This window comes from Osmerus eperlanus, chromosome 22 (genome assembly GCF_963692335.1).
Source record: "Osmerus eperlanus chromosome 22, fOsmEpe2.1, whole genome shotgun sequence".
Lineage (NCBI taxonomy): Eukaryota > Metazoa > Chordata > Actinopteri > Osmeriformes > Osmeridae > Osmerus > Osmerus eperlanus.
The window spans coordinates 9,143,314-9,170,467 of NC_085039.1; the positions used below are offsets into that span (position 1 = coordinate 9,143,314).

At 49.5% G+C, this 27,154-nt stretch overlaps 1 protein-coding gene across 7 annotated transcripts in view; it reads left to right on the forward strand.

The window, feature by feature from the left end:
* septin9b (septin 9b) overlaps positions 1 to 26,701 on the forward strand; it is a 46,322-nt gene extending 19,621 nt beyond the window's left edge. For 2 of the 7 annotated variants that reach the window (XM_062448363.1, XM_062448362.1), the window contains exons 3-11: positions 14,260 to 14,460; positions 16,371 to 16,499; positions 16,979 to 17,060; positions 17,149 to 17,286; positions 20,055 to 20,172; positions 22,256 to 22,351; positions 22,457 to 22,553; positions 24,447 to 24,498; positions 24,624 to 26,701. In XM_062448363.1, the coding sequence (XP_062304347.1) occupies positions 14,260 to 14,460; positions 16,371 to 16,499; positions 16,979 to 17,060; positions 17,149 to 17,286; positions 20,055 to 20,172; positions 22,256 to 22,351; positions 22,457 to 22,553; positions 24,447 to 24,498; positions 24,624 to 24,912 (1,202 nt within the window). In that variant the 3' untranslated portion in view covers positions 24,913 to 26,701. Of the gene's footprint in view, positions 1 to 5,112; positions 5,224 to 5,882; positions 6,025 to 13,363; positions 13,553 to 14,254; positions 14,461 to 16,370; positions 16,500 to 16,978; positions 17,061 to 17,148; positions 17,287 to 20,054; positions 20,173 to 22,255; positions 22,352 to 22,456; positions 22,554 to 24,446; positions 24,499 to 24,623 lie in introns of those variants that run through there. The other 5 variants (XR_009928191.1, XM_062448365.1, XM_062448367.1 and 2 more) reach the window with 5 other exon arrangements.
* Positions 26,702 to 27,154: the final 453 nt, after the last annotated feature.

The following is a 27,154-nucleotide window of genomic DNA, read 5'->3' on the forward strand; positions in this document are numbered from 1 at the left end:
GTGCGAGGGGCACAACGATGACTGACGACGGTGGGACCCGACGCAGGTCGGCGCTAACGACGTTGGCCCCGCTTCATCTGGCTGATAAAGAGCTAGCGTTTGAGCGAGGGCCTAACGACGTGTCGTCGACGTTGTTATCTGGAATTCACCGTGGCGATCTGTAGGCTTTGGTTCAGAGGCGGCCGACAGCTGTTGCTAAATGATGTCATGTGTGTGTGTGTGTGTTTTTGTAGTGTACGCCGTGTTTGTACGCTTGTACGTTTGTGTATGCATGAGTACATGCACACAGGCGTGAGGACGTGCGTCACAATGTGTTTGGGCAGATGGCTGCATGTGCCACCGTTATGCCATCTGCTGTAGAGGGCAGGGGTGTCTGTGTGTGTGTGGTTGTCTGTGGTCCGAAAGTGGAAGACTGTTGGCCTGGAAACAAACAGTGCCTCATTCTACTGGATCCCCTGAGGGGACTGACTAGTGAAACAGTCATAGACATTAGCCTACTTTAGATTGGGGGAAAAAAAATGTTAAGCGTCGAATGTTTTAAAGGACCTCAGTCAGCGTTTCAAGTCGTCATTCACCCAAAGCAGGACCAGCCCATCCATAGGGATGGGAGAACTCTATGGCATGCAGAACTCCACAGCTTCCGAAATGAGACACAAAATGGTGTCTGTGTCTCGGGTCAGGGCCCCTTGCTGGTTACAGCTGATGCGACACCGCCCCGCTGATTCTCACTTCACACTGCAGGAGAAGGAAACTCACTCTCCACAGGAAGCCATCACACCTAACAACACTTTATTCTTTGCCTCCAGCTACGTTTAGAAGGTACGTTCTAATCCCTCTGGGAAGACAGTTGCAGAACAAACACACCAGGAGGCGAGACCAAATACCGCCGAGTCGCTTGACTGGTGTCACGTTGATTAGCAGCCTCCACTGTGTAAACACAACACTGCATCGAGGCACTGTTACAACGTTAGCCTAAGCTAGTTCAGATGTTCCGGAATCCTCTCCCTGTTGAAGATGAGAGGGGGTGGTGAGGGGGCTTCTTTTTTTTAGATGTACTGGTGGACGGTTTCGTCCTCGGGTGAGTCATCAAATTGGGGGGGGGGGGGGGGGGGGGAGGGGAGGGGGGGGGGGGGGCGGCTTTGTCCACGGAGCTCACAGGAACTCTCGGTGAACTTTGACCCGGGCGATGGATGGAGAGAGGGCTCTGCTCACTGATGCTACACAGGGGAGGGCATGTGTTGAGGAGAAGAATGCGAGATGGAACAGCCTCACACAGCTGAACATCTGGGGGAAAGGGCACGAGCTTGAGCTCCTCACTGGAGCGTACCGTGTTGGGTTAGTTGTTCCAGGAAACTCACTGTGGGCTACGACGGCGTCCATTTTGAACCCAGTAGCCCTTGTAGACTGCGCTGGATCATTGTCCTCTCTTTAACTGTCCTCATCTTCAAGGGCGCACATCCATTTTCATCAAACCTCCATGAAGTCCATACGCAGAGAAAGGATTCAGCGACGTATAAGCTGTCGTAGCCTTGCACTGAGAAGCCTTAGTCCTCTTATGCTCAGTCTCTGTCTCTGTACATAATAATTAACATCGTAATTCGGGGGAAGTTTCTGGGAACGACCGCGGCGAGAATCTAATCCCAGCCTCCCGTCCTCTCCTACACGAGGCTCTGAGTCATCCCTCGTTCCCCCAGAAGCCCGCCGGGATTCACCCCGGAAGGCCCGTCACATACCCCCAAATCTGTTTAGCGTTCCGCCTGGACGTTTTCCTCCCAAGGTCGGAACGCCGGGGAGAACCATACAGAAACTTTACATTAGGACTTTGGAATTCCCAGCTGTCGCACGGGGGTGGGGGGGGGGGGCCATTTCGATCCACAGCTTGCTGGTAATCTGCTTCTTCTCCTCCATACTGGCCAGGCTGTTCATTTTGTTCCCTGGTTAGTTGATCCCCGGTGCTGGAGACACGGCAGTTCCCTGCAGCAAGACGCACAGCAGCCCCGAGGTGAAGGTCCTCTGTGAGTACGTCGGTCTGCTTTACAGGAGAAGGCTGTCGAAGCTTGCGTTGTTGCCGTGACGACTCCACAACTGTTTTGCATTAAGGCCAATCAAAGGGCTGCGTGTCACAATGCATGCTCTTCTCTGGATGGGGAGAGCGTGGGGAATCATGCACGCTCACTTCCCAAGCTGCTGTTATGAGTGATTTCCTTTTTTTACTCCTCAAACTCATTGTTATGGTAACCTGACGAGTTTTACAGGGATGCACTGTTTGCCCTTTGCTGAAGTCATCTTTTTTCTTGGCTCTAATTCCACTCGTAGGTTGCGTTTAGGCACCGTGTCCTTGTGTGAATGTTGGAAAGTATCTCTGGATACGATATGATTCGGTGGACTTTAATAGACTTTGCTGTGTCTGTGTAAGTATGTGTGTGTCATGTCAGTGTGTTAAGAATGCTGGTCTTTCATTAGTTTAGCTCCATATTTTCTCTATCTTTCCCTCCCTCCCTCTCTCTCTCTCTCTCTCTCTCTCTGTCTTTCAATCTCTTACTTTCAAGTACAGTGTACCCGTATTAAGTAGCACAGCTGCAAAAGCTTCAGCGGCTTATATCTTAGGGGAAAGGACACCCTGGAAAAATATCTCTTCTCAAACAAAATTCCCGACCACAAATTCGGACAGTTTATCTTTGCGGTCATCACTCTAGCAAGGACTCTACTGGCCCGTTCGTGATTGCCGAGAAGTGCAGATCGAAAAGCAAACATTGCCTGAGTTATTGTAACCTTGAAGGGACTAGGTCTGAGATGTGTCAGGAGGAGAATAATACATCCTGCTACTTTGCTTTAGCTCAGCCCCCCCCGAGGGACTAGCTCTGCATAGAGACCATGGCTTTTCATCTCCAATTATCTGGGAGAGAACCAGGATGTTGGCCCGGTGAATGGCTGTGGGGAATAGGCTCTCATCCATCCAAGGTTTTCAGATCTGTGCAGTCAAATGAGAGAAGACTAGGATAGGAAACAGTTTTTTTTTTTGGTTTGTCCTATCTGGTCACACATGCTGTCTTCATTTGCACCACAGGGGAGCAGAGCACCCTCGGTGAAACACAAAACAGGAAGTCGCAGACAGACGTTTGTCTTCCTGCAGATCTCAGATAGGCCCTTCCAGATGTTTCTGTCTCCCTCTTCCTCTGCCTTGTTTTTTGTATATATTTTTTTTCCTTCATCCCTGTATCTCAGTGAGTCAGCCTCTCTGCTGAGTCATCGAGGTGACCGCCTAATTAACTCCATATGCTCCAATCACTGTACGTGCATCTCACAATCAGCCCTGACCTCTGGTCCAATCAGAGAGCTCCCTCGGGGGGGCAGAGCATTCCCTGGTTAGTCTCAAGTCGTCTGTTTGGCCCACACAGTGCAAACCAAAATGGCTCCAACACCAAGCTCTGAAGCAACCAGAGCAACCATTTTCCGAGGAGCTGGGTAACTTCATATGTACGGCTGTACTGCTGGTTTGTAGCTGCGTGACACAGACTTTTGTCACAGCTCCATTCTCATGTTGTTATCGGGATGCTGAACCCAGATAAGGAAGGACGTCAGTAGGTGATGCGGTATCTCACCCACGATGGTCGAGCTCTTCACAGAAATGGCCTGCTGAAATCGATTAGCAGCGAAGCTGGACCCAGATCCATTGCTAAACACAATAAAAACCGCCTGTGTTTTCTCCTACTAAAGCGACTATAGCTTGAGTATAAGTTGAATTTGCTTGTCGTGTCAAGCTAATCTTTGAAAATGCATTCAGTCGTATGTGTCTACAGGCCTAACTGAATATAACTGTGCCATGTATCCTTCTGAAGAGATTCTACTCTTTAGTATACATTTCAAGAGAGTCAAGAGATGTTCTGTTATCTGAAGCTGTCTTGTTTTTGAGAACAAAAACGGTTCTTATCTCCTAACGTGAGACGGCCAGGTGCCCAAACTACACAAGACCAACACACACACACACACACTCATATACACACAAACCCATACCCGGATACACACTTTCTAACACACACACACACATTATGCAAAAACAAAACACTACCTCTCAAACACACACAAACACATCCACACACACAACTGAAACCCAGCCAAGAATTAGATTCAGCTCCAACGTGAACAGGAAGGAAGCATTTGTGCTGAATATTATGAAAACATCTCATGGGCCTCCAGTGAGCTAGATAATGGGGAAAAAAGAAGACCTGTAAGCGGAGAACAGACAGGCTTCTCTTTCCATTCACTTTGAAACGTGCACACGTTTCAAATCCCACTCGTTAAACACTCACATAAATTGCGTTTTAAAGTCGTTTCCAATACTTGACGGGGACATTCCCCTGTCTGGAAGATTTGCGACATCGACACATAAATGTCACCAAAGGTTTGCATCCGAGTGCAGTCATGGGACCAAGACAACCACACACAGGAAGCGCAAACAGAACTCAACGCGTTCACAACGCGTAAATTATAACCGCCGCTCCTCAAAGAAGGTTCTGGGCTCATTTGTGGACTGGGAAGCTGTATGGGACATTAACTGGGACATTATTCCTTTAGTCATGGGTGTGAGTCAGTCATGACTATGACGGACTGAGACGCGTGTGTGTACGTGTGTGACAGGGAGAGGGCCCTTGAGGAGAGATGACCCACTGTCTTCCTGCTCTCCCCCCCGCTCCCTCGGCGCTCCCACCCCACCCCCCCCTCAGCCTGAGCACATACTCTGCCTCAAGCTGTGTGGAGAGAGGGGAGAGGGGTGGGGGGAGAGAGGGAGGAGGCAGAAGGACACACACACTCATACAACAATGAATGGCACACACAGGGAACATGGTTGAGGGTAACGCACACTCATATACACGTGATGATTCACATGGTCGTTATGAACCACATCATATTAACGTCTATGTCACACGCGCTCATACGTACACACACACACACACACACACATGCTGCCCTCTACAGCCCACCTCCTGCACACCGGGGATAGTGCCTGCCTGCATCCACAATGCTCTCCATTCACTTTCATCTGAATGAGGGGTGTGGAGCTTGCCTGCTGGCCGCCTGGCGGTCACATGACCGGGCGGGGGGGCGGGGCCAGGCGGTAGTAGCACAGCCTCTCCAGCTGGAGCTGAGATCGGGGTGATTGAGAGAGGAGGAAGAGAGAGAGATAGGAAGAGAGAGAGAGAGAGAAGGATTGGGAAGGGCTGGGTGAGTAGTGCCTTTCTATGCTTTCCACGTTCCTTCAAGCTGGAGTTTTGCGTGTGTTTCTGTGTGTGTGTGTTTTGCGTGTGTTTTGCTCTCGCAGCAGAGACGGTGGTGTGAGCTTTCACAGAGGGAGAGAGAGAGGTAGGGGAAAGGGGGATGAGGGAACAGAGGAGAGGGAAAGTAGAGATGGAGGGGTTTTGTTCACTGACCGTGTGTTTTGTGTGTGTGTGTGTCAAAGTTAGTTTGCCAAGTGTTTCCTGTTCAGACAACACGCTCGTTGGAGGTGAGATGAGTTGTGAGCGAGTGTTTTTTGGACAAGAGGTTTTTGGAGAGCAACTTAATATGCAGTGCAGTGTTTTTTTTTCTTTCTCCCTTGCTCCATTGTGCTGTTTTTCAGTCTGGGAGACTGGGGGGGGGGGGAGACATTGCTCCCCCTCTAACCCCCCCCCCCCCTTCTTCTTCTCCACTCCTTTTCTCTCCTCCCCCTTTCTCTGTTTCTTTTGTGTCCTTGGCTCCACACAGGGCTTGGGTGATCAATCTACTGAAACGGGGGAATGCTGACCAATCAGATTTAGCCCCTAATCAGTCCCCCCTGCCTCATGAAAGTCCCTTGTGCCTGTCTCTGGTTTTCTTTTGAACCCTCCCTCCCTCTCCTACCTTCCATGTAACATCATGGATAGTTTGTGTCTGTCTTTAATCTATTCCAGTGGATTAGCATGTTGACCCAGCACAATATTTGAACTTATTTCCTTTTGGCAATCACTTGCATCTTTTACCCCTGGTGGGTTTTCAGGCGAGTTCAAGGTGAGTTCAAACGTCATGCTATATTTTCTGCTTGAAGCTTTCTTCAATGGAGATGTGAAGTGCCCCTCCCTAAAGACCCAGAATCCCCCGGGGTTAGGTCCGTTGGGCCTCTAGCTTGAATAAAGAGAATCCCATCCTTGCTGTGCCTATTCAACATAGACTGTTTTAATTACGTACAGAACTGTGTGCACCAGTTTGAAATACTGTGGCAGTCTGTCTTTTTTTTTTTTTTTACAACTCCAAGCCTTTGGCCACACAGGTCTCCATTTTGAATTTCTGTATCTTACGCATTGGACGTCTCAGTCACGTTCCACCAATGGCGTACGAGGATTCCAGCCAGTGGCGTGATTCTACGCAGCAGAGCACATTCGTGTTCTGCTCCAGTTGCTGTCGTCACAGCGTATTATATGTCAGAGATGTTCTCATCTAGATGTCCTTGCCTGAGGGGGGCACCAGCCATGCTATCACTACAGCCAAGGAAAGATGCACACAGCTTCTCCACGTGCAGCTGTACAGTAGTGACTGTGGACGTGGGTCTAATTATTAGCTGCAGATATCAGTTTATACTGTGGTGGGCTGTGTGTTTTCTCTACTCGCCCCTTTTCTATAGTCAAGCTTGTAGTGCCCATAACAGTGCTTTTTAATGACCCACCTCAGCTTTACATGACAACAGAGGATACTCAGAGCCAGACAGCCGTCATTTACATGCAAGCTGCTAATGCTAATGTCCGGCTAATTAGCAATTGAAGCCACCACAAACCAACGCTTCTTAAAGAGGTCTCAGCCGACAAGGGAGGGGTCGGTGGGCTTCTGATAAGGGCTAGGTCGTTCACAACAAATACCACGCTGAGTGTTTTACGCTCTCAGGCAGTAAAGCTAGGACCCAACCTGCCCAGGTGACTAGCCTGAGGGGAGGAAGATTCTTCAGGAAAGGTATTTGCGTCATACGGCTAAGTAAAAACAAATAAACATACATAAAAACAAACTAACTAATACTGACAAAAATGGCATACAGCATTCACTCATATTGGATCCGTGATTCTATTCATATATTATGGGATGAAACATCCTGATGTGTTCCCAGCATATGGAGTGTATACACATGGTTGTAGTCCTCTGGAGTGTTTATCTGTACATTGAGAGCTGAGCGTCTACATACCACCCTTGATAGGGAGGTTGTTTACAGTACTGTCTGTGTACGTGAAGGGAGGGTGTGTGTAGAGGAATGGCAAACGTGTCATTTCCTGGCAGAGGTGACGATTGTTGATGGCTTGCCAGCAAATGGGAGGCCTGTGGCGGCTTGTGTGTGCCGTATGCCAGCAACATAGGCTACGGCTACAAGGCATGATGGGTCATCCATCATGCTGTCTTAACTATGATGATGAAACACTGGAGAAAACCAGTTTCTTTACATGACATTGGATCGGTATTTAGAGATGATAACTTGATATAGTCATTGCTTCAAAATGGACGGGAAGTGTAACTGAGGCAGAAAGCAGAAGTGAGGAAGCAAGTCAGTTGAATGTTTTTTCCACACGTCTCCAGGCTCTCCTCGCATTGCAAAGGATTTTTGATCTGGTTGGTGTTGTTTTGAAGTTATAGATGGGTTCCTTCAGGCATGCTGGCCCATGTATCTGTACAGGTTCACCTCAGGACAAAGCCAGGGAGTGTTTAAACCCTGCTGTTACATAGTGGGAAAACCCCTAACTCATTAGCATTAGCTATTAAATGGGATCATTTTGTTTTTGCTACAAGCTGGAGTCCTCTTTAGGAGTCATTTGACTTCACTGGCTGTTTTTTGTGAGCCTGTCTGAGCAGTTAAAATCGAAACATTTCCACACATAGAAATGTGTCGAAACCAAATAGATATCGAGTTGGAGGCACATGTTACGTGCAACTAATTGAGCTCTAGAAAACAGGAGGAAAACACCCCACTTAATATCACTACCGTAACGTCTCAGCTCCGAGTCCGAACTCCGAAATTGGTTCTAATGACAAACCGCGGTGTTCAGAGGGGCGCCACTCTGCAGATAAAAAACAACCAGTGCCTTCCTACTGGTGGTTGGGAGAGTTAAGGTTTTTAACAGGCGTCATTCACCCAAGGCCTTGTACTCAGTTCCCGATAGTACCGCTGCAGAACCGCTTCTGTGGTTTGGTCCTCTGAATCTCCCTTCCTTCCTCCAACCTTGTGGTCCATGGACCTACCAGGGTTGAACTCGAACCAACTGGTTCTCACAAAAGGAACACAAAGGCGCTCGTCACCACAACAGAAGTTCCACAGTAGTTATGGGCCTCCAGCTTCTCTCTCATTATCTCCCATCTCTCGCTGACATCTCCGACTCCCTCTCCCCCCCCCCCCTCTGTGTTTCTGTATTGCTCTGTTTTTACTGTTATTCCCCTCGTTCCGTCACTGTCCAGGTAGAGTTAGCATCCACGCGTCTTCCCCCTCTCTCTCGTTCTTCCCCCCCAGCTCTCTTTCTCCACCCCCCCCCCTCTATCTCTCTCTTTAGTCCCCCTATCTCTTCACTGTCTCTTCAGCCCACAGGGACAAGTCATTATCTGAGCCCTCCAGAAGTTTCCGTGTGGAAGGCTGTACTTTAACACCGGGCCGCGCCATCTGCTCAGTGCCTCGGAGGGCCAAGGGTCACATTCTGTGGAGTGTGTGTGTGTGTGGGGGGGGGGGCTTGTTGTTAACCCCACTGAGTGACAGATGAAGTGGGCCAGTAGCATTCTTCACCTTCGTCTGGAGCGTGCGCGTTGGTCGGCGTGTGAGGTGAGGGTTGTCAGGTCTGCCCGTCATCCAACTCACTGCATCGCTTGGACTGGCGTTGTTGTTATGATAGAGGCGTGCATCGGCCTCTTTAATCAGCCAGGTCCTCCTGCTTTTCAAGGGATGGAGGGATGGAAGATTGAGTGATTGAGGGAGTGGGATTTCCTCTTGGAGGTGCATGACAGCCATAGTTCTAACCTCCCACATCCTCTGTGAACCCCCTGAGTGCAGTGCCAGTTGACCAGTGAGATTTTGTGTTGGAATTTCTGCCTTAAGGAAGAGGCCATGATAAAACTACCAGCTTCCATTTGTGCCCATGCAGTGTGTGTTTGACCCCCCCCCCAGACGGCAGGCTTATGGATTGCCGGCATTAGGAGGAGGATTTGCTGTGTCATACAGTGTCCAAGCACAAGCTGGCTCTCTCATGCTTGCCTGTCACTGTCTCTCTCTCTCTCCCCTCCCCCCTCTCTCTCTCCCCCACCCACCCACCCTGCCTCCTTGCAACTCAACCCTCCATATATCTCTTCAGGACAGCGGCACACATAAAAATTAACGATCGCTTCCTCCTCCTCCGAGACGGCTGTCAAAGCAGCCATCTCCGGGAGGGAGGGAGGGAGGGAGTGCAGCAAGCATCCTGACAGGTCTGGGGCTGGGATATTGGGCCTAACCTCATGGGAACTGTGTCTTTTTAAGAGAGCAGCCTGTGTTTGAAGACGAGTCAAGTCATGGTGTGTGACCAGAGAGTTTGTTTTTACTCCTTCATACGTATCGCTACTGATCCTACATTTTGTGAAGTACAGTATCTTGTATAACATGACCTGTTAACACCTCTCCTCCAGAGGCTTTTAAAACATGTTTGAGTCGCAGAGGTTCCAGATTCTCGTCTTCTGAGAAAGAGTTCTGAAGTTCCAGTTTATATCCCTTTGCATCTCTCCCACTCTACAGCCATAATGAGCCAGCTTCATCAACCACAGGATTCAAACCACAGGGGCCATGAGGCATAATTACATGTTTGGTAGGGAATTAATTATTGTCAGGATCTCTTATTCCTCTTAGGCTTCTGTGGTATTCATCAGAATTCTGTTGTCAGACTGCAGATTACAGTATTGTAAAACAGATTTCTCCAAATATGCGTTTGCATCAAAGCTGCTAACAAAAGCCTGATGTTCAATCATATTATTCAAAAAAGGGAACTGGAGGCTGCGGTTGAAAGGTTTGAAAGAAACAATGGTTTCATAATGTGTTTTAAATAAAGTTCCCCCAAGTTCCAACGATACACAGCAAATTTGACCAGAACAAAGAACGAGGACTATTTTAACAAAGTCAACATTGTCTCACAGAGCACCACAAACGTGTGGCTTTCACCCTCCGAATATTTTATTTGGGTCAGGATACGTCTTATAGGATATTATAAACGTCAGAGACACAAGGGAGGGAATTGTATCTGACTGGGTAGTAGGAGGCTTCCTGGTGGGCACATTCTTAGTAGGTAGAGAGAGGACAGGATGGAGGTTGTGCGGTGGTAGCTCACAGGAAGTCTCTTGTCCAACTGACAGTTATTTGCCTCATGGGATCGGAGGCATGTCGTACCTCGCCAACGGTGCCTCCCCGTGACGACGAGCTAAACAAGCTTTAGCTCGTCGCTAAAGGGACTTGTGCGAAGGATCTGAAACGCCAGAACCAGCGTCTGTTCGAGAGACGCGTGACTCGCGTCTGTCTTCTGTTAGGCCACCGCTGACAAACAGGAAACCAAGCGTCTACCGCAAAGCAAGTGAAACCCCATCGATCACACTCCACTTCTCTGGGACACCAACCCAGCTGTTTCTATTTGAAACAACAATAAGCCACACTCCTGCTCTGATAGAAAACTCACGTCTCGCAACTCTCCAAGAGTCCATAGTTCTATAAACTTAAACCTGCAAGCGATGGGGTTAGTGTTGAGACCCAAACAGGGGCTCCCTGCCGGCGCTAGCTTCCAGCCTCCACAACCACGTCCAAGTCTACAAACGGTTGTGACGTGCTCAACAAGAAACGTAGCCCCGTTTTCATTCTATGAGCCTGCTTTGACATGTTTTAAATGACTCATCTCTTTCCACCGCTAGCTGTTTAGCTCTGCGTTCGTATTCCAGCTTGCCATTGATTAAATCTGAGTGTTGGGAGCGTACAGTGGAAAACTGGTAACGGGTCGATTCCCAGGGAAGCGCGCCTGTGTGGAGACAGGGGGTCTGAGGGAATGTGTTTGATAGGTTGATCCAGTCATCCAATCATGCGAACCGAAGACCTGAATGAACACTGTAACTTCATCTGCTTGGCTAAGCTCCAGATTTCTGGTTATCCAATCCCTCCTTTTTTCATGCCAAGACAGGAATATCAGTAGTCCGGAGTTGTTTTGACTGGATATTAACGTTGGACATAACAGCAGTATCTCTTGTGGTAACAGTGTTTGAGTGGGTTTGTTTTGGACAACAGAGGAAATTAATCTATACTTGTTTTTTGTGCTTGTGTCGTCTGAGGGGTTCACCCGAGGGGCGTTTAAGCACCTGTGTTTCTAGTCTACAACAGGTCAAATTCTCCCTGTTCATTTGAATGAGCCGCTTCACCCATCAGTGTTTTGGCTCCACTGCGGTGCTATTTGGCCTGACTTTAGAATACAGCCTTACGTCCAAATGAAGCTTGGCTAAAGGACGAACCCTAGGAACCAACGGATTAGTTATGATCTATTGTAGATCGAGCCTGAATTAGCTGCGGCTCACTTTTAATCCAGTGGCTTGCACCCTCAGTGGAAAGGTTAGAGAGCATTAAGTGCTCTCGTATCGTCGACACCTGACTGAATCTGTGACTCATAAAAAGCGACCCCAAAAGAAAGCACGGCTTTGCAAATTCTGTGACATTTACAATGGCCTCAAATGCCAAAGCTGTTTGTTTTGAGCTCTTAGGTGAACACGAGGAACTGGAAATGTAGTATTGAGGTTGGATTTATGGGGGGGGGGGGCGGGGGGTAAAAAACGATTAAAACGATCAGAGCTGCACAATGAAAGAGTTATGTTCAGTATTATGTGGAGAGAATTCCAACAACAGACTGTTGGGCTAGGCAACGTCTGTGTGATGCCAAAGCCAACTGCGCACACATGCTTTAGTGTGTGTGTGTGTGTGTGTGGGGGAGTGTCTATTCTTACAGAACAGAGACGTTCTAGCAGATGGCCTGGTGTTGGCATTGTCGCTGTGCCCTGTGGTAGGGGCGCTGCAGCCATCCAATACATCTCTAGTATCTGCTGCTACCAACCAGCCTGTTCCGATCCTCCACCGTGTCCAAGTCAGTGACTCAATGTATCACTCTTTCGCTGTCTCACACACGCTGACAAGTGACCACGAAACGAGCCGTGTCCGGCACACCCCCCCGATACCCCAGCCAATAGGAAGAATCTCGTCATGGTCCACTGCTCCTAGAGAACAGTGGAGCATATGAGGTTTACACAGGGGGGGAAAAGGGTTCACGTTTCACATTAGATGGACTGTTTAATGCCAGAGTTTTAAGGTCGGGTTAACTATTAGCATTAAAGAGCGCTTTGCGGATCTGGGGGGGAAGTGAAAATAAAACCCAATGCCCCCGTCTGTGACGTTTATTGATTGATGAACGGCGAATTTCTTTCTTTAAATGTTCCCAGGAAGTTTTGGGCCAAGCTGCTAATGTGGTAGGTGTGCCTCAATCCATCATCCCAGGGAGATGCGTGCTGTAGGAAGGTGTGGTCCACCATGTCCTCCTGCCTCCTGTTCTCCTTCATGTATCGTCTCATTGTAATGGGAAAGAAAGGACATTCTGTTTGGAGATGGTTTTCTTCAGTTCAGCCAGGTCTGTAGGGAGGCTGTTCATTTTGTTCAACTTTGTGAGTGTTTGAGTGAGTGTGTGTGTGTTACACTGTGTACTGGAGTACTTTTCCCATGAATGGTTTTTAAGGGATTCAGGGATAGGGGATTTGTCTTGTAGGAAAACTGTACGTCTGAAACATGAAAAATGCTTTTTACTGCCTTGGAGTGTCAGTGTGTTTATGTGTGTCTGTGTGTCAGAGAGAGAACATGGAAAAAGACAGTGATGAACAGGAAATTCACAAACCAGTGAGAGTTCAGATCAACAGATGCATTCTTGGAACAGCAGAGGAAATGAGACTGCACATATGTGTCAAAAAAGAGTGCTAGACTGTTCAGTATATAATGCTCTTTTTTTCAGTTGAAATCATACCAGACTGTAATGCTTGTGTGGTGATTGACTTTCCCCCTCTGTTTCCTCATTTGAAGTCAGTCAAAAGGAGCTTTTGGAGTCAGTCAACTGATAACAACGGACAGAGTGTGTCTTCATAAACAAACTTGTAAGGTCAGGTGAGGGCCTCTTACCACACATGGTGTTTCTGTCGACCTAGGTTAGGCTTCTTGCCTAAGAGGTGTTTGAGACAGACTCTGTGGTTGACGTGTCGGTGTAGTCATTGCAGAAGTGTGTCAAAGAGACGACAACGTCTGTCTCCTCCTACCACTGGAAGGGCTCGTGTTGTGTGTACTCGACTCAAAGTTGTTAGTGTTGTGCGCCTGTCTGGGAGCATAGACACACAGGGGGAAAAACCTCCCCGGGTCCTCTTCTTTGTTGGCTAGTCTCCTACCTTGGCAGTTAGCCCCGAGCTGAATCCTCACTCTTCCTCCCGAACCTGGACTGTTTCACCTCAGACCGTCTGCTTTTCTCTTCCCTACCTGCCTCCACGTCTGTCTTGGGTGAGTTAAGACTCGACGCGCAAGCCCTCGACTTGCGCAAGAGTCCCTCGTTGCGCTCTGAAACGCTGCGTGGGTCGTCGACGCCTCGCCCCATCGGCCTCCTATCGGGAGGGTCCGTGGCTGTTGAATTCCAGCCGGGTTGGAATTCCAGCCACGCTAACTGTCTAAGCGGCTATTGCGAGACAGCTGTGACTTATTCAGGTTTAGATTTACCCCGCCGTAGGCTGCAGATGTTTACACTTTTCTCTGTGTGATTTACTGGCGACGGCCATTACCCTGACATGCTGAGTCGTTTGGGCCGTTTCCTGCAGCTCGAAGGATTTGGACTCATCCATTTGAGATGAGGGGAGATTGAATGCTTTACATGTCCCGTCGCCCCGGCTACAGATTAGCCGGTTCAAAGCTGAATCCTTTTATGTGGTAGTTTTCTGAAGACAGGTGAAGGTGTAGCTCTGTTCAGAAGTCTGGCGGAGTTTCACAACGGAAATGAAGCAGCTGCGCTTCACACTTTTCACGGAGCAGAAGCGTGTCTGGTACACATGCGGTGCTAATCTGATGGTACCAGAAGGCTCCTTCAGCCTGTTAGAGAAGAGGCTGAAGGTATCTACTGCCGTCATACGTCTCAGCTTGCAAAAATACTGACTGAAAATCTCCCCCTCCCCTCTTTCTACCCCTCTTTCCCCCTCTCTCTCTCTGTGTGACATCAGGGTCAGAGGTCAACACGAGTCACAGCAACATGTCCGAGTCGACCAAGTCGCCCCACCTCCACCAGGCCGGCGCCCACCCGCCGCAGACCAAAGGGGACAAGCATGGCGCCGATTTCAGCTACGTGGGCATCGACGCCATCCTGGAGCAGATGAGGAGGAAAGCCATGAAGCAGGGCTTTGAGCTCAACATCATGGTTGTGGGTGAGTGAGGCCACCTGAAGACACACACACACACACACACACACACAGGAACTCTTCCTGATTTGAGCGGCGATCATGCATGCCAGCATGCACGCTTGCACTAACGGCACACACACACCAGTTCTTCCTGCTGTGAGCGTGTCTCTCTCTGTGTGTGTGTGCGTGTGTGCGTGTGTGTGTATCCAAGAAAATGGCAGCGACAGACACACAAACATCAAAGGTCTGTCTTGGCAGGAATGGAGGTTTTAGTGCTCTTCAGTCTCCTCCCAACCCTCACAGGGGGTGCCTCAGGTCTGGGGCCCCAGAGATGGGTAGACTGGCACGGCCTCCACCGGAGATAAAAGGCCCCAGCAGCTGGAGGCAGAGAGAGAGAGAGAGAGAGAGAGAGAGGAATAATGATGCCCATTACCCTGACATGCTAAAACATACTTTGGTGAAGAGAAAATTCTGTGTGGAGAGAGGGAGAGAGGGAGAGAGGGAGAGAGGGAGAGAGGGAGAGAGGGAGAGAGGGAGAGAGAGAGAGAGAGAGAGAGAGAGAGAGAGGGAGGGAGAGCGTGTGCTGTTTTAAAGACCCACATGGCCTTATGATTGTAGTCCAACATGTGTAGGACGCAACCGTAAATATCCCACCTTGTGTGTATAACTTTGTGTAGAAATGTGTGTGTAATGGCGCCCCAGATGAGGGCAAGAACGCGAGGATCCCTCCGCTCGCACTTTGACAGACGCCACAAGGTGATCAAAGCTACTAAACGCCACTAAAAGAGCTCTGTGGAGCCCCTCCGGAGGTTTCCTCTCCAGAGTACCTCTCTGTGGCCACGACAGGATGGAAAAATCCCGTCTGCTCACGTTCAAGTGCGCATGGGGTATCCGAGCCCCGCGGAAGGGTGTCGTGCGTGTATATCCAGCCCTGGATTGGATGGCGCACAGTAGATGGGATCGGGGGTAGCAGGGATCGGGGGTAGCAGGGATCGGAGGGCATCAAGAAAGGGGGAGATTCACACGTCAACGACCCAGGCACGCAAAGTCAAATATCTGATGCCAATTACTGCCAAACAGTTGGACGAGACACCGCTTTTGAATCGGTCGAGACATTATTGAACGACGGTAATCCAGGACGTCGTCTGTCGTGATTTCTGGTAGTCGCCCGTCACCTCTGAGTGTTCTCTGCAGGCCCTGTCTTGGTTCTGCACCCATACGTTCCTTGCCGTTCTTGGCAAACGCCTGAGGAGAACGGAGCGGAGTGCGACGTGCTCCCGAGTGTGTTCTCGGTTCGCACCCGGCAGACACCTGACCCTGCTCAATACCACATGACACGACACTGGGTTGCGAAATGACACACTCAAGCATGGATGTGTGTGTGTGTGTGTGCCAAGCGTGCAACACAAGCGAATGCCAGGTTTAGAACAGAGAGAGACGTTGTTGTGGCGTTGCTTCAGGAGTATGTGTTCTCAGGCTCGATTGTGAATGAAGGCCTTTTTTGTGCAAAACGAAGAATGCGTGTCATTGCTATCTTGACTCCCTGTTCTGTATTTCTATACAATCAGCCTTCTGGCCCTTTTTCCCACCCCTCTAGGCTAGCATAGCCTTGTGTGAAAGGTTTGTCTGGTGAGGGAGTGTGTGCCAGTGTGTGTGTGTGTGTGGTCTGTACATCTGCTATTCCCCACAGCAGGTTTGACCTCTACAGCTGGTTGTTGTTACACACTAGATATATACATGAGGTCATGGTGTGTGTGTGTGGAGCTACGCATCCCTCATTTGCCGAAACATCCAGCTACATTTTTGTACAGATGTTTTCTTCATGTGCTTATGCCTGGCTGTGTGTTCACGTGTGTGTGTGTGTGTGTTTGTTCATGTGTGTGTGTCCACGTGTGCGTCCTCCTTACTGACTCCAGTGTCCCTCTCCTGAGCAGGGCAGAGTGGTCTGGGGAAATCCACCCTGGTCAACACCCTGTTCAAGTCCAAGGTTAGCCGCAAGTCTGTCCTGCCCGACCCTGAGGAAAGGATCCCCAAGACCATCGAGATAAAGTCCATCAGTCACGGTACACACACACAGACACACACACACGCACATACTGATACACATGGATTTTGAGTTACGTGATGTGAGGCACGAGTATACCAAATTACCATACTGTGTGCCTCACTATATTGGAAAAACGTCCTGGATGTCATGTTTTTTTCCCCCCTGTGTTTTTAGTTTAACCCTTGTGTTATCTTCGGGTCGTTCTGACCCATCAGTCATTGTGACCCACCGTCGTATTGCGACAACTTTACCGCATACAAAAACAAAGTGAAGCATTTTCTTTTAACCGTTGGGCTGTCTCAGACCCCCCACATTGCGAAGGTTAAAAGAAAATTATTTTTATTTGGTTTTGTATTGGGTAAAATTGGGTAAACACAACTATGGTTCGTTATGAACCTTTGGGTCATGTGACCCGAAGGCAGCACGAGGGTTAACCAGTCAAGCATGAAGTTACAGTATTCATGATACCTTGTCGTCGTCCCCCCCCCCCCTCAGACATTGAGGAGAAAGGCGTGAGGATGAAACTGACAGTCATCGATACCCCCGGCTTCGGGGACCAGATCAACAACGAGAACTGGTGAGCTGTAGTTCTTTTCTCAAAGCGAAATGCCTTCCTTTCTCGCCAGAGAACTCAATGTCCCATGTTCCCCCTTCACCCTCCTCAGCTGGCAGCCAATCATGAAGTTCATCAACGACCAGTATGAGCAGTACCTGCAGGAGGAGGTCAACATCAACAGGAAGAAGAGGATCCCAGACTCCAGAGTGCACTGCTGCATATACTTCATCCCACCTACAGGACACTGGTGGGCACACGCACACACGCGCACATACACACACACGCACTCTCACTCGCACGCACTCTCTCACACACACTTGCACTCGCACACAGGATAAGAAACGTGGGAACATCCCTTGAGCTATTGTTTTATTATTGTTTAGGACCGTCTGCACCTCATCCTTCCTCCCCCTCTCTCCCTCTCTATCTCGCTCTCTCGCTCTCGACCACATGTGGAAGTCATCCTGCCCACAGAGACACAGAGGTATCGTTTGGGAGTCGGGTTTCACAAAAGCACCATTCACCCCCCGTAATGATGGAATTCACAGACAGAGGACTGACAGGAGAAAGATCATGCGGAAGATAAGATGTATATGTTACACACTAGTTTATGGCGTGGACTTGTCAACAGACAGCTGAGAATGTATTTTCAAGGTATCAGGCTGCAGGTGAGCCAGAGGACTGCAGCGACTGCAGCGCTTGGATGCAGCCAAAGTCATCGACGGTTGAAAGGAAATGGAGTAAAGACGAGTCGCAGCCTCGAGATTTTCTAGAAAAACCCAAGATGGTGGATACTCCCAGGCGTTCCCGGTGCTCCTCCGTTTGCAGTGTTCTAGAATGATCCGCCTGCGCTGAACACCCAGGTGGAGGCTATTGGGTGACTTGTTTTCTTGGGTGTCGTGACGCTAGCACAGACCCACGCTCCTAATTCGTCTGTTATGCCGACTGGGTTGGTCCTGCTGCTGTTGTGAGTGACCGTCCATTCTTTTGTATTTTGCTCGAGTCTGCAGTTAGTTAGTGTGTCCTTATGTGCTCCCTGGGTGAGTGGAAAACACACACACACACACCATCTGACCACATGACTCAATCACGACTCCACCCTTCCCCCCCAACCAGTATCAGTAACAGTTGTCCACTTGCGCTGTTGTTCCCTGCAGTGTATTGGCTGAGTGGATGGTGTGTGTGTGTTTGTGTGCTCCATCTCACTTTGACAGACCCTCTCATCATCTCCTCAAGTCGCCACAGCTGCATCTAGGGGGCTGTGTGTGTGTGTGTGTGTGTGTGTGTGTATAGTCCATCTGGCAGCTGCACAGGCAATGCGACCAGCCACAGTCCCTCTGTCACACAAGGCAATCCAAGCCCCCTCTCTCTTCAACCCTTCAGATTAAAGCTCCTCTCCCTGCCAAGACACTCTCCATCCATCCCGCGGCCCACACCCCCCTGTCCAAACAGCCTCGGTTGGTATCTCCCAGCACCTGTCCCCTCCGGGGCCCCATTACTCAGTGTTGGCGCTGACAGAGGGGCCAGGAAGTGGTATCTTCCGTCATGCCACCCAGACACAGGCAGGACCCAAGTGCAAAAGAGGAAGTCGAAAGCGTTCGCTCACTTTGAGACGAACTCTCCCGCCCCGCAGTGCATACAGCATGCAAACACATACCTATGTACACCTACCCACTGTATGGGGCGGACATTGATCTATCTACTTCCCGAAGATGTCTGGAACAAGCGTGAGGAAGACGGCAATACCAGCGTTCCATCTTCAGGGATCTTTCCATGGACCCACACTCCTAGAAGGAGAGTTTCGATCATGGTTCAAAACAACAAAACACCTCGAACAACAAAAACTCGAGACTATTGGTCCGTCCTTCTCCTTCTCTTCCCTTACTCGGTCCATTCTCTCACGGGCTCCTCGGGTTGAGGTTTGAACCCAGGTTCTGCAACCAATCATCCACACCCGGCGCCGCCGAAGCCCCTTTCCTACCCGAGTCTGTGCGTCTTCGCCATCTGGCTCCACAATGAAGAAATCACGAGCGGCAAAAGTGATTGGACGCGCCGCTGAATATTCAGTAATATTGGTAGCCGCCTGAATAACAGGGGAGATATCGAGTTTTACAGCCAACGGCTTGACTCTTCGAAAAGCCTGCCGAACTGTAATTTGAAATTTATTAGCGCTCGCTGGTATTTTACATGTCAGCAATTTGCTCCAAGGTTCTTTCAGTTAGTTTTGAGTGGTTTCAGATAATGGAACTATACATAAAGGAGGGGGGGGGGGGGGGGTTCCGAGACTTGAGAGAGAGAGAGGGAAGGGGGAGAGCGGTCTTCACAGTGAGCTCCCCCTTGTCCTCTGACTTGGTAGCTCCCAGTTTGACCACAGAAGGTCATATGGGTAGGTGCGAACCCATATGGATGCGATGGTTGTGTGTGTGTGTGTGTCAGGGGGCCCAGGCAGAGGCTGCTAGGCCCCAGCTGCTCCAGGCCTTAGAGCCAGGGTCAGGGTTAGGGTTAGGGTTAGGCCCCAGCATGGTAGGCTAATTGGAGGGCAGAGGAGGATCTGCTTGAACAACCAGAGGCACCGCTTCCAGCCTGTTAGTCTGTTTCTCGCTCGCTCTCTCTTTCTCTCTTACCCACTCGTACAGAAACACGCACACGCACACTCACAGGCACTCACAACCTTAATTCATCGTAGCACGTCTAAAAGGCGATGAAACTGTATTGCCCCCTGGTGGTGTCGAGCACCATCCACGTGGTCTAGAATGAACCGTCTCCTTCATGGTTCAAATACTAAACTTTCTACTCTCTTTCTCTCTCACTCACTCTCTCCATCTCTTTCTTTCTCTCTCACTCACTCTCTCTTTCTCTCTCACTCCATCTTTCTCTCTCACTCACTCTCTCCATCTCTTTCTTTCTATCTCACTCACTCTCCATCTCTCTTTCTCTCTCACTCCATCTTTCTCTCTTTCTCCCCCTCTCTCTCTGTGTCCCTCTCTGTCTCTGTCTCTCTCCCTCCTCCCCCAGTCTGAGGCCTCTGGATGTGGAGTTCATGAGGAGGCTCAGTAACGTGGTCAACATCGTTCCCGTCATCGCCAAGGCGGACACGCTCACCCTCGAGGAGAGAGACAGCTTCAAACACACGGTAAGGACTGGTAGGTGTGTGTGAGTCGACCTGCGCCCAGAGATGCTGTGCGCGTGCGTGTGTTCTACGAACCGTAATCTTGTCGATTTTACTGCCTCTCGGGCTAAAGCGGCAAAGAAAAGCAAGCAAAAGCCTAATTCTGGTTTCATCACCTCACAGCAGGGTAAATACAGGCCAGGGAGAGGGTAGTCTCTCTCTCTCTCTCTCTCTCTCTCTCTCTCTCTCTCTCTCTCACACACTCACACACACACACTCTCTCTCACACACACACACACACACACACACAGAGGCTGGTGCTGTGAGAACCTGCCAGGCATCACAAACAGCCCTCCATCTGTATCAACTTCCTCACATGGCCAGTCTTGGAACTGGAACCTTCCCCAAGTCATGTTCAGAACCAAAAAAGGGTAGTCTTTAAGTCTCCACATCTTTATTGTGGCACAGTATTTCCACTGTGTTCCAGCTTTCTTTAGACCCGGTTGGCAGCCATGTACTGTAGTTCTGCTCCACTGCCTGTGTGCCCTGCCGGTCTTTCATTACGACTGAATCACAGGGTACAGGGGAGACCACCTCTAGACAGGAAGCCACTCCAGGTCTCTCCTCTTTCGAGGTAAAATAGTAGACCTAAACATGCTTTCGATTTGGCCACAGTGGAGTGTCTTATTGTTGGTCGGTCTGGTTGACCTCTCCTTTGTAAGAGACTTGATGACCTTTTGAACCACGTTCATTTAAAAGCCCTGGCTTGATGCCGGTAGTTTTCAAGGTCGTTTGTTGTCTCTCCATGGCTGCATCATACAAATGCTGGCCGGTAGCGTAGATGCCGCAGACTTTCCCACAATGCTTTTTGTTTCGTCCAATATGGCCCCTCCTCCCCCCTCTTCCCCCCCTGTTCCTGTGTGTGTTTCTGTTGGCCTGTGCCCAGCTCAGGGGGGGTGGAATGGAGTGAGAGATGAGGTGTGTCGGGGCCTCCCGAAACCTTCCTCCCCGCTCCCCCTCTCTCTCCCTGGGATCCTGCGACACAGCTTCATGCCCGCAGGGGGAGAGGGGGAAACACGCGGGCCGTCCCGGCTACCGTCCCCCCCCCCTGACGACGACTTCATCCCACGCGAGCAAAACATGCGAACGGACGACCTGGCAGGGGGGGGGGTTAGCCGAGGGCCTGTTTTGGTTGGCCGCGCGTTTGGCGCGTGACCCGCTGGGGGGTTGTGATTGAAACGTTTTTGCGCGTTCGCCGTCGCCTGCGCTTTCTCTGGGAGTAGTTCCGACACGCTAACGGAAGGCTTTTACGAAAGGTCTGCGCCGTGTCGGCCCAGCTGTGTGCCTGTGCGCATACAGCGTTCTGCAGCCCTGCACGCTGATGTGGCTTTGTCGAATTCCTGTTTGTTCCCAACCTCCCCTATTAAATACGCATGCGAACGCTTCGAAGCGTAAACAAACCGGCGGAAAGCGGGGGGAATCCGACGCGTTTGATCAGCGACAAAGTGAAAAATCTTCAGAGGGTGCTCATTGTGAAAGGGACAGCCGTTCATTTAAAGCCCACATCGCTGGCTGATTTCCCATCTGTTCCTGTCTGGGTCTCAGTCGTTAGAAAGTCGTTGGCAGGGATTAGGAAACCGTTTTGTCAGCCTCCCCGTTTCGGAGTGTTTGTGTCACGGTGGTTAACCTACACGTTAACTCCTACATGTTATGTCGATTTGGGATCGTTTGTTGTCAGCACCAGCTTTAACGGCATGATGAAGTGTTTACGGTACAAAACCCTCTTTCAAAGTCCCTCCTCGTCACGGCCATGAAGGCCTGCCCTCTCATAAAAATTCCCCTTTCTTTTGAAATGTTTTATTTAAACTTGTGTCTTAATGGCTGTGGTCAGATAGCTGAGCGATTAGGGAATAGGGCTATTAATCAGAAGGTTGCTGGTTCGATTCCCGGCCGTGCAAAATGACGTTGTGTCCTTGGGCAAGGCACTTCACCCTACTTGCCTCGGGGGGAACGTCCCTGTACTTACTGTAAGTCGCTCTGGATAAGAGCGTCTGCTAAATGACTAAACGTAAAATGACTAAATGTTAATGTGCGCGTGCCTCCGCAGATCAGGGAGGAGCTGCGAGCCAATGGGATCGACGTGTACCCTCAGAAGGAGTTTGACGAGGACGCCGACGACAGGATGATCAACGAGAAGATCAGGGTGAGGTGCCACACGGGCGCCATCGAAAGGGTTGCATGCAATCAAACCACAACCCTATAACAAACCATTATTGGTGTGCGTGTGTGTGTGTTTGGCCTCCATCAGGAGATGATCCCATTCGCTGTGGTGGGGAGTGACCAGGAGTACCAGGTCAACGGCAAGAGGATTCTGGGAAGGAAAACCAAGTGGGGCACCATAGAAGGTACACACACATACACCCCGTACTCATTACGGCACAAGCACTCCCGCATGCGCTCACACGCAACCCTGCCAAACTATGCGATGGAAAAATAGGTTCCTCCAGATTTACCATCTGCACAGCGATGGGGCTCCAAACACACTCACGTCACCGCGGCCGTCCACTGCCAACACGTGTTCGAACCCCAGCCGGCTGATTTAAGCGTCTGTCGTTCGACGCTCGGGCGAATGTTTCTCATGTCCATGTCTGTGTGTCTCTCTCTCTCTCTCGCTCCATCTGTGACTGAAGTGATTTAAGGTCGCCCGGCCGTGGATGAGATTTACCGAGCTGTCTGAATCTGTAGCATTGTGAAGGGGAAACATATGCTAGAACTGCTGCGTTCTAGAACTGGTGCGCACACACACGCACAGTGCAAACTGTGTGCACTGTACACAGGGAACGGAGCTGCACGCAACACACACACACACACACAGACTCAAGCTCCTACAGTGTGTGTATGTGTAGTTCTGTGGACTCCACAGAGAGCTGCTCCTGCCAAAAAGTAGTGGGTCATGGCGGGCGAGCGTCCTCGCCTCACCCGAGAGGGAGGTGAGGGAGGGGGGTGAGGCGTGAGGACGGAAGGTGGGGGGGCGGGGGGGTCCGTCTGGTGGGACAGAGTTCTCCGGAGGACAAACAAGACGCAGGAAGAATGTGACAGAGTCTGGAGGACTGGCAATTTCCCAGAATCCACCTGGGTCCTCCAATTCCCCCCTCTTGGTCCTGTATGTTAAAGACCTCTGTAAACTCAAAGAGTAGATCTAGAGATGGTCTTTTTACTTCATATCTTGGTGCAAGGTAGAAAAGCACAAAAGGTTTTTATAGCCCTCAAATATGTACCCTTCAGCATTTTGAGATATTTGGAAAGGCCAAATTGAACTCTTTAGACAAAGATGTGAGTGTGAGATGGAGGAAAATATGTGAGAATAGAGGGAGAAATTCTGTGTGTGGAGGGAAGATGGTGGGGGTGGTGGTGGTAGGGGGCAAAGGCTCCATTCTCACCCGGCCAGGCAGCGTGAGACATGGGGGGGGGGGGGGAACGAATGCTGCTGGGCACGTCTGCACCGCCAGCATAACTTAGGCCACAGAGGAGGACTGTGGTCCCTGGGTTCTCACAGCTCTCTCTCTCTCTGTCTCTTTTTATCTTCTCTCTTTCTCTCTCTCTTTCTTTCTTGCTATTTTCTCTCTCTCACTCTCACTCTCTCTCTCCCTTTTCCTCTCTCACTATTAATTACAGTAGTTAGAACAGTGTGGAGGTGTGTATCAGACTAATATAGCATTATTCGGCGGTTGGCAACATGTCAGGTGACCGACGTGGTATTAAAACGAGCCCTTCTACAACTAATCAAAACAACCACACGGAACGAGTGCTTGACTACGCCCACCACCCTGGCCCCCCCTCCCTCCCCTGTCTCTCAAATAGAATTTAATTTCCTGCCCCAGGATTTCAAAGGTGCACATAAATACAACCACTTTGCTTTTTCTCTCTCCATAATTTGTGGACTTGACATAATCTATAATTCAAACACGTGTTGGGACCTACTCAGGCACCAGAATATTGTCACACCAACTTGCTTAAACTGTCTCGCGTCGTTATTTTTCTCATAAAGGGGCTCCAGATATATTAAATTACTTGGAAGTAGAGGGAGTTATCTTGACTAAAGTTAATTGCCGCAGATGTCAAGTTAAAAGAGCGCCCTTGACCAGGCTTTGGAATGACAACGCTGCCATCTTGTGGTCATTTCTGGAATAACGCTGCTATGATCTCGGGATGATAGGGGTTGGTCCATCGAGGGTCAGTCATTGCGTCTCCATTTTTAGACTCATAAACCTGAACACGTGTTTCCTATCTCTTTACAGTGGAGAACATTGCGCACTGTGAGTTTGCCTACATGCGAGACCTGCTCATAAGGTGAGTGCTGTTTACGGGTTTTTGTACTCATTATGTACGGCCGCCTGGTAAATGGCGACGAGGGTTCGTGTGTGTGTGTGTCCCAGCCTGCCTTGACCCCTGTCCCTCTCCCCCCTGACCTTCAGGACACACATGCAGAACATCAAGGACATCACCAGCAGCATTCACTACGAGGTGTATCGTGTGCGCAGGCTAAACGAGTCCAACACTCATCCCATCGCCCTGCCCAATGGCCAGCCCATCGCTCCACCCAATGGCCAGACATCCGCTCCGCCCAACGGCCAGCCCATTGGTCAACCCAACGGCCAACCCAACACACAGCCCGTCACGGCACAGCCCGTCACGGCACAGCCCGTCACGGCACAGCCCAACGGCGTAGCCCAGCAACACAAAGTCATGTCCAACGAGATGTAGGCGTCTCGACAGCCACGAGACCACCTCAGCATTTTACATTTTGATCAAACACACACACACATTGAGCATATAAAGCCTAACTTGCTAGAAACACACACACACATTCTCACACACACACACATTGAGCATAAAAAGCCTAACTTGCTAGCAACACTCTCTCTCTCTCACACACACACACACACTGTGGGCCCAGTTTGACCCATCCTTGCTGGCTGGTAGACCCAGTGTCATTCAGTTCACAATACACAGCCCCCCCCCCCCCCCCCCCCCCCTCAAAGAGGCAAACATTTCAAACTGTTACTCTAGACTGTCAAAAAGCCAGCTTCACACCTTCAATATATAGACCAGAGATTATAGGTATAGATGATAACACCCCACGATGATGTTGATGATGATGTGCCATAGTCTAACAGTATAACATAGATATACCACTGTTCTACCTAGCTAGACTGCAACAGCGAGGTTGAACTGTTTTACACTGCCCAGTTGGAACAGGAAAGAGATGTTACAAAGAAAGTGTGGCACATTCAATCGTATGGATTAGCAGAACTAGAAAAGCAGTCGTCGTTGGCCAGATCTACCTTTGCGGCGTGCCGGACGTCGCTGTGCAGACGAGGGCGTGTTGGGGACGATGGGTTCCAGTTGTATGAAAGGGGCGGGTGGATTTCGACACATCTGCACTGTGTGACGTCACGGTGTGACGTCACGGTGTGGAGTAGCTTTGGCATCCCATGTGTCTCTTTTACCGTTGTATTTTCGTAAAGTGTTTTTTTTCTTTTCTTTCTTACGTTCTCCGTGCCAAACCAACCTGTCTATACTTTTATGCCGCCGGGTGTTTTTTTTTGCGCGTCGGGCTCATTCGTTTGTGCTGTGCTTTTTGACATGACTCATTTACTATTGTGCTGGTGTTAAGATATTATTGTGCTGGTGTTTCTGATGATGGTGGGGTGGGTGTGGAACATGGACGTGCATGGAGCCATCCTACTCTTCCTCCTCTTGCTGTCCCCTGTGTACATCCCAAATAAACGGTCCTTTCTGTTTTCAAGACAAGCAAATACACACATTTGATTTATTACATTGTATTTGTGTGCATCCTGGTAGGAGCCCTCATACAAGGCACGCAATCCAATTTGAAATGACCAAGACTGGTTGATTTGTGAAGAATGTGCGCTCTTGCTCCACCTGAAATTGTTTTTAGTCGAGCCATTGTGTTTTATGTCCATAGTGTCCATAGTGTCCTAAACACAGAACCCCTGGTTCTGTGTTTTGGGCTCCTGTGGTGACATGCAGAAGTAGCCAATCAGCTTGCTGTGTACAGTGTTCCATCTGCCTCAGACCTGCTGTCATAGGGTGCTTAGAGGACAGCCCCTGATAGGCCTACCCTTTAAAAGTGTGCAAGTGTGCAAAAGATCATTACTGTCCACCACCAGATATATCTACGATGTGAATATCTGTCTGTAGCAGTAGGCTTACAAGTAGGAGAGTGTAGGCTTATCTAATCTTTTGTTTCTTTCATCTCCATGCATACCTGTGTACCTGATAACTTGTAACGCCCTGATGAAACAACAGCTCCAAATAGCCATTCAACCATACAATTATTATATTCAGCGTAACATTCAATTTACATGTTTCCCAGAAGACTATTGAGTGATCCGTCTGTTACCTGAAAGATATTATTCGTAATAGCTTATGTTTACTGTTGTATAGTTTTCGTGTAATTTGTTATTAGAATACGGTTTATCTTTGATATGCATATCTCAAAGAGATAAAGATTGATATTTTTATTGTTTACAGTTCTGTTCGTCTTGATTTCTAACAATGTATGATCATGGTCAAGCTTTTAACAGAGGATTTTCATTAGACTTTTCATGAGCTAGATGCAGGTGATCGCCTTTCATGAGCTACATGCATGTGATCGCCTTTCAATCAGAGAAGCCCTCAATTTTGGCCGGAGAATCACCGCACAAACAAATGTTTGCTATGAATTTCTCGGAAAGTAAACAATTAGGTAATGTTGGCGATTTGTTTGCGGTGATGGTTGGTAACTTCTGGAAATTTGTTGGGGCTTATTGCTACCTTTTTTTCTGAAGTTGACGTTAACAATAACACGAAACAAGAAACCAGATGCTAAGTATTTGGACAAGGTAAGCGCCTAACGAAGCACAATGCATTATCACTGAAGGAGGCATTTCCCAAACATGTATTTTTCAGACTGGGTAGCAATGAAGCTTTGAATAGCCCA